The 7501-nt window shown below is 35.3% G+C and overlaps 1 protein-coding gene across 3 annotated transcripts; it reads left to right on the top strand.

Moving 5' to 3' along the window:
- The first annotated feature begins 338 nt into the window (after positions 1 to 338).
- Positions 339 to 7490, top strand: LOC123257867 (type IV secretion system protein VirB11-like). 3 transcript variants are annotated; one of them, XM_044717838.1, is made up of 4 exons: positions 339 to 1044; positions 1097 to 2500; positions 3302 to 3432; positions 3497 to 7490. In XM_044717838.1, the coding sequence occupies exon 4, from the start codon at positions 4344 to 4346 to the stop codon at positions 6360 to 6362; it is 2019 nt and encodes a 672-aa protein (XP_044573773.1). In that variant the 5' UTR covers positions 339 to 1044; positions 1097 to 2500; positions 3302 to 3432; positions 3497 to 4343; the 3' UTR covers positions 6363 to 7490. The 3 variants fall into 3 exon arrangements, with proteins under 3 accessions (XP_044573773.1, XP_044573774.1, XP_044573772.1); XM_044717839.1 differs by having other exon boundaries at positions 3302 to 7490; XM_044717837.1 differs by having other exon boundaries at positions 339 to 2500; positions 3302 to 7490.
- Positions 7491 to 7501: the final 11 nt, after the last annotated feature.

Here is a 7501-nt window from a genome sequence, read left to right as displayed (position 1 = left end):
GAGTGACCATAGAATCAGCTTCTATATAATTGTCTGGATGCCCAAGATAATTGGGAGCATAGAAAACAAATGCGAACAAAACTACAAAAAACAGACCAAAAGTTATGCAATCCTTGACTATATAATCAAGTGTCTAATATAATCAAGAAGGAGGAGATAAAAGGAATACAAAGTGTCTACCACTTATTGTGGAACGTAATAAATATAACGATTCATATATGGAGACAAAGTTTGGTAAGCTAGGCCATAAGTTAAGAGTTTTTTAGCTTTTTTGTTGTAACTACTTTGTTAATTTGCTATGTTTATTAACACAAGTTAAGATTTTTAAGAATATTAAAATGCTAAGATTTTTTAAGCGAGAGAAAAGTACTGAATCGTTAGATAAGGATATAAATTGGAATTCAAACCGCTACAGCACAGTTATTGCTCAAAGGAATATTCTACTTTTATTTGCGTTAATATTATTAGCAACGATCTCTATCAGCATATTAGTCATATTTAAAATTAGCACAAGTAGCACTATTGAGCCATTTGTTATAGAAATTGACAAGAAATCGGGAATAGTGCAATTGGTTGATCCTGTCACAGTAAAGCAGTATTCTGCAGATGAAGCGCTGAACGATTATTTTATTTCAGAGTATATAAAAGCAAGGGAGGTTTTTGATCCATATCATTATAATTATAACTATTATACAAAGGTGAGGTTGTTTTCCTCACCTAATGTGTATAATGAATTTAGAAATTATATAGGATCGCAGAATATGGATGATCTTTTTAATTTATATTCAGATACCAAAAATGAATTTAAAATTCGCTCGATTCAAAAATTGGGTAACGATGCTCTTCAGGTGAGGTTTTTTGTGGAATTTATACGGAAAGATGGAAGTTCCACAAGAAAAAATAAGATAGTTATTATGTCATATAGATATGCATCGCTTGAAATGAATGATCAGCAAAGATATATTAACCCATTAGGGTTTCAAGTTATTTCATATAGAGTAGATGATGAATATGTATAGGATATTATTAGTTTTAGTTTTACTTGTAAGTAGCAATTTAAACGCATCCATTAATTATAATGAACCTATTTCTGTAGATAGTAGAATAAAGACTTTTGTGTATAGCCCTAATGAAGTATTTACGGTGGTTTTTAGTCAGGGTTACTATTCTTATATTGAATTTGCGGAAGGAGAAAAAGTTAAAAATATCGCTGTTGGTGATGCATCAAGTTGGAAAATTAATCCTTATGACAATAAATTGCTTATCATGCCATTTGAAGTTAGTAGCCGCACTAACATGATTATTACGACAACTAAAAAAAGAAATTACATTTTTGATTTAATCTCAAGGCCAAACTACGATAAATACCCGGATACTGATGCTAAGAAAGTAGATCACGATTATTCTGCTGAAAAGGATATATCTTACGTAGTACGTTTTTATTATCCTCAAGAAGAAGGTGAATTTGATGTTGATTTAGATGAGGTTTCTTTACCTACTCAAATGCAATATACTACAGACAAGCTAGAAAAAATAATACAAGAAAATGATACGAAGTACAATTATACATATATTGATGAAGGTGGTAATGCGGATATAGTTCCGATTGAGCTATTTGATGATGGTTATTTAACCTATTTAAAATTTAGAAATAATAATAAAATACCTCAGATTTTTGTAGAAGAGGAGGATAAACCTTGTAAAAGGCTGTTATTTGATGATTATGTTATAATAAAGGGAGTACATAAAAAGCTATTTATGCGTTATGAAGATGGTGAAGTTGAAATTATAAATAGGTCACTTTAGCTGTGGTACATGCAATATGAATAAAGAAAGGCGTAACAATTCAGAAGATGAATCAGAAATAGAGAATAAGGTAGTAACAGTTGGCTCTAATCAAGGTCATAGGGCATTGATGGTCATGATTTTAGTGCTTCTGGTTGGTGGAGTGTATTATTTCTATTTTAGTCCTTCTCATAAAGAGGATTCAGAAGTTATTAAAAAAGAGGAAACAAAGCAAAACGTTCAAGAATTTAAAGGAAAGTTGGAACAAGTTCCAGATAATGTAATAGTTCCAGAAAGAATAATAACCGATCCCTTACCACCCTTACCTCCTCTTCCTACACCACAAATCGTACCAGAAATAAAACAAATTAAAAAAGAAGAAGAGAAACCAAAAGAAACCCCTGTGTCAAATATACCTATTTTGCCAAAGCAAAATTTTCCTTCTAACAATGTTATTAGTAATCTACCTACCTCGTTTCCTACAATAGGGGATGGTGGTTACCCTAGAGAAAGACGTAGTGCACAAATGTTAACAATTTCAGGTGGTAGTGGAGAGAACAAGGCTGCTGATGCTATTTTATCCGACACTTCAGTACAGTCGAGCAAAGCTACCAGAGTAGGAAAGCTTGGTTTAATGATTACTCAAGGTAAAATTATTGATGCTGTTCTTGAAACTGCAATAAACTCTGATCTGCAAGGAATGCTGCGTGCTATGGTGAGTAGAGATGTTTATGCAGAAACTGGTGATACAGTTTTAATACCTAAAGGCTCAAGATTGATAGGCAGTTATTCATTTGATTCGAATGTTGCTAAATCTCGTGTAAATATAAACTGGAACAGAGTGATTCTGCCACATGGAATAGATATTGCAATCTCATCACTTAGTACTGACGAGCTTGGTAGAGCAGGGATAGCGGGAATAGTTGATAATAAAATAGTAAGTGCGTTATTCTCTTCAGTGGCACTTGCTGGTGTTTCAATTAGTTCGGCTGTTATAGGGCAAAAGGCTTCTAATCTTATCGATGTGCTAACTGCAATGGATGTAGTGAAGTCTATTACTGCAACTGAAATAGATATTTCTTCTCTCAAAGGGGCTATTGTTGAGAGATTGGAGGATGCTATAAAAACTGAAGTTGGGAAGGTAGGAGACGAAAAATGGAAATTGGGTCTTAGGGCTATTGAAAAAATTCGAAATGCTAAAAGTGATCAGGATTTACTGAGAATAATAAAGGAAGAAATAGTAAGTGTGATAAAAAGTTCTGGAGCTAGTGGAGTTGATGCAATTACTAGTGACAATATCGGTATAACTTTAGACGATGTACGTCAACTGTTGAGGCAAACTCAGAAAAGAAGCAAATCTGTTTATGATGAAGCAATCGGGAAATCAATCAATGATTTTTCTAAAGACATGCGAGATATAGTGGGCAGATATACAGATAAAAAACCAACTATTTATGTCGATCAAGGCACTGCATTGAAAGTATTTGTTAACCAAGATATAGTATTTCCTCCACAGGCAATATTAAATCAATGAAATGAACTATGCTGCACTTGATACATATTTGGAGCCATTACAAGGCATATTTCAAGAAGAAGGCGTAAATGAAATATCAATAAATAAGCCAAAGGAAGTATGGATTGAAAATCGTGGTGAAATAAGGTGTGAAAAATTAGAAATATTCGATCTTAACCATTTGAAATCTCTTGGCAGACTGATTGCTCAAGCTACAGAACAAAAACTTAGCGAAGAAGCACCTTTACTTTCGGCAACATTACCAAATGGTTATCGTATACAGATAGTATTTCCGCCAGCATGTGAGCCTGATAAAGTAGTCATGTCGATTCGTAAGCCTTCTAGCATGCAGTTAGCACTCGATGATTACGAAAAAATGGGGGCTTTTTCTGAAACTGTTACAGAAGCAACTGATAATCCAGTTGACCGTCATTTGGATTTATTGTTAAGGCAAAAAAAAATAAAAGAGTTTTTAGAATACGCTGTAATAAGTAAGAAAAATATTATAATTAGTGGTGGAACTTCCACTGGTAAGACTACTTTTACTAATGCTACTTTGCGTGCTATTCCAGCTGAGGAAAGAATTATTACTGTTGAGGATGCAAGGGAAATCGTTTTGAACGATCATCCCAATAAAGTCCATCTAATTGCCTCTAAAGGAGGGCAGGGCAGAGCAAAAGTAACCACTCAAGATTTGATAGAAGCGTGCTTACGTTTAAGGCCAGACAGAATAATAGTTGGTGAGCTCCGTGGAGCGGAAGCTTTTAGTTTTCTCAGGGCGATAAATACTGGTCACCCTGGATCAATATCAACCCTTCATGCAGATAGTCCAACAATGGCCCTTGAGCAAATAAAATTGATGGTTATGCAGGCAAATCTTGGCATTCCTCCAGACCAAATTATACCATACATTAAAAATGTGATTGATATTGTTATTCAGCTAAAAAGAACCGGTGGGGGCAAAAGAAGCATTTCTGAGATATTATTTACTAGATCTGCGAGCGAAAATGCTTAAATTTATACATAAGTTAAGGAAGAGTAGTTTATGAGTAATGGAAATCACCTACGTAATATTCTCATAGGAGGTGTAGTAGCTTTTAGCGTACTTGAGTTTTGCTTCTATCTATCTGGTATATTGTTTGTTCTGTTTGCTGATGGTCCGGATGCTGTGGATTTTAAGGCAATTAATCCTAGTTTGACGCCTTTCCCTCAAGCTCTTTGGCCAACGATTTTTGATCATATACAATATTGTTGGCATCATCCAGAGTTATATAGCCTTGAGCTCAAAATCACATTAATTATATCTTCTGCACTGCCTATCATTGTTTTAATGATTATCTTATGGAATTTAAGAGAAAGGATAATTGAGTGGCGACCATTTAAAAAGAAGGAATCACTTCATGGAGATTCGCAGTGGGCATCAGAGAAAGACATACGAAAAGCAGGATTAAGAAGCAAAAAGGGATTATTGCTTGGTAAAGATAAAAGAGGATACTTCATTTCTGATGGGTTTCAGCATGCATTGTTATTTGCACCTACAGGTTCTGGTAAGGGTGTTGGCTTTGTAATTCCTAATTTATTATTTTGGACTGACTCGGTAATTGTACACGACATAAAATTAGAAAACTATGAAATAACAAGTGGTTGGCGAGAACGACAAGGACAAAAAGTATACGTATGGAATCCAGCGCAGCCAGATGGAATAAGTCACTGTTACAATCCATTACAATGGATTAGTGAAAAACCTGGACAGATGGTTGACGATGTGCAGAAAATAGCCAACCTAATTATGCCTGAACAAGACTTTTGGCAAAATGAAGCAAGAAGTTTATTTGTTGGAGTGGTATTATACTTACTTGCTGCACCAGAGAAAGTCAAATCTTTTGGTGAAGTTGTGCGTACGATGCGTAGTGATGATGTAGTCTATAATCTTGCTGTTGCTCTTGATACAATGGGTAAAATACTACACCCTGTAGCATATATGAACATTGCAGCTTTTTTACAAAAAGCTGATAAAGAAAGGTCGGGTGTTGTATCAACCATGAACTCATCACTTGAATTGTGGGCAAACCCATTGATTGATACTGCAACTGCGTCAAGTGATTTTAATATTTTAGATTTTAAAAAGAAGAAAACTACAGTTTATGTTGGTTTAACTCCTGACAACTTGACTAGGCTCAGGCCTTTAATGCAGGTTTTTTACCAACAGGCAACTGAGTTTTTATGTAGAAAATTGCCATCAGATGACGAGCCTTATGGCGTATTGTTTTTAATGGATGAGTTTCCTACACTTGGAAAAATGGAGCAATTTCAAACAGGTATTGCATATTTTCGTGGTTATCGAGTTAGGTTATTCTTAATTGTTCAAGATACTGAGCAGCTCAAAGGAATATACGAAGAAGCAGGGATGAACTCCTTTTTGTCAAACTCGACTTACAGAATAACTTTTGCAGCCAATAATATTGAAACAGCTAATTTAATATCGCAACTTATAGGAAATAAAACTGTACAACAAGAATCGTTAAACAAACCTAAGTTTTTAGACTTGAATCCTGCTTCAAGGTCGTTACATATCTCTGAAATACAGAGAGCATTGCTATTGCCTCAAGAAGTTATTATGTTGCCACGCGACGATCAGATAATTTTAATAGAGTCGACTTACCCAATTAAATCAAAGAAAATTTTGTACTATAGTGATAGCACCTTCACAAAAAGACTGCTCAAGCAAACTCGTGTGCCTACACAAGAACCATATGACCCAAACAAAGTTCTTTCTGCCGCTGCGAGCAAAGATAAGGTTAATAATGAGGGGAATAATGCTCTTGAGGGACCTAATTCAGTTGATTATCCTGCTGAAACTAAAACAGAAGATGCAGTATATGATGAATCAAATGAATTTGCAGACGAAGATATTGATGATGAAGATATCGACGATAAGTTTGAAGATGATGATGACGGGTTTGATGATGAGGAAAAGAGCGATGATGGGTTTGATGACGAAGAAGAGGAGGATGAATTTGAAGATGAGGATATTGATGATAAATTCAAAAATGACGAGAAGTAAGGTTAACTTCGCCTATTTTTTAGCTTAGGAAAGTGCAAGTTATGCAAATAATTAGGTTTTTCATATTAAGCCATTTTTAATTAATTAGTATTAGATTAGCTATTTTAACTAGGGGAGTAGTAATGATTAGTAAAAAAACATTAGCGGTTACAGCGCTTGCTTTGCTGTTGTCACAACAATCTTTTGCGAGTGAAACAGAAGGGTTTTACTTTGGTAGTGGGTATTACGGTCAATATTTAAATTACACGGGTGAGTTGAAAGCAAAAATTGGAGATACTGCTGCTACAGCTACCAATAATGTATCTGTAAATGACAGGAGTGCTCAGAACACAGAAGGTCAGTCACTAAGTAAGTATAAAGGAGATTATAATCCGCCTTTTGCTGCAAATGTAGCATTGGGTTATACAGGGGAATTGAATGGCAATAGCTACAGAGCTGAATTGGAAGGAATGTATTCTTCTGTAAAAGTGGATAATATTGGTTTAACAAGCGGCCAGATGACAATATCCTACACAAAGGATAAAACTAGACCAGAAGAGAGCTATGGAGCAATAGTCAATCATGACCAAATTGAGAACATATCTGTAATGGCAAATGTTTATCATCATTGGAAAAGTGACCGTTTCTCTTTTTCTCCTTATGTTGGGGTTGGAGTCGGTGCAACAAGAATGACAATGTTTGAAAAATCGTCAATAAGACCCGCAGGTCAATTAAAAGCTGGCCTTGATTATCGCATAAACGAAGATGTAAATATGCATATCGGATATAGAGGTTTTGGTGCTATTGGTAGCAGTGAGTATAAACTAGACACCTTAAAATGGGATCCCAACCATGATAATGGCAAAGATAAGCCAAAAGGTGGAATGGCTGAACAAACAGGTGATAATCAAGTATCTACTACCATACAGAACGACTTTTTTCACACACACGGCATAGAGGCTGGTCTTACTTTCCACTTTGCTAGTAAAGCTTAACTGCCCTTTAGAAAAACAATAGATCTCTTGGCATCATTCCAGCGCAGGCCAGGTTTTCCTACGTCATACCGCGATTCATTCGCGGTATAGATTCCGCTAACACGTAGCAGAATGACGATTTTTCAAATCGTCTTAGCTATAAGACTGGATCCTATCATAGGATTA

The sequence above is a fragment of the Drosophila ananassae genome (genome assembly GCF_017639315.1).
Source record: "Drosophila ananassae strain 14024-0371.13 chromosome 4 unlocalized genomic scaffold, ASM1763931v2 tig00000073, whole genome shotgun sequence".
Classification (NCBI taxonomy): domain Eukaryota; kingdom Metazoa; phylum Arthropoda; class Insecta; order Diptera; family Drosophilidae; genus Drosophila; species Drosophila ananassae.
This window is presented reverse-complemented; position numbering and strand designations above follow the sequence as displayed.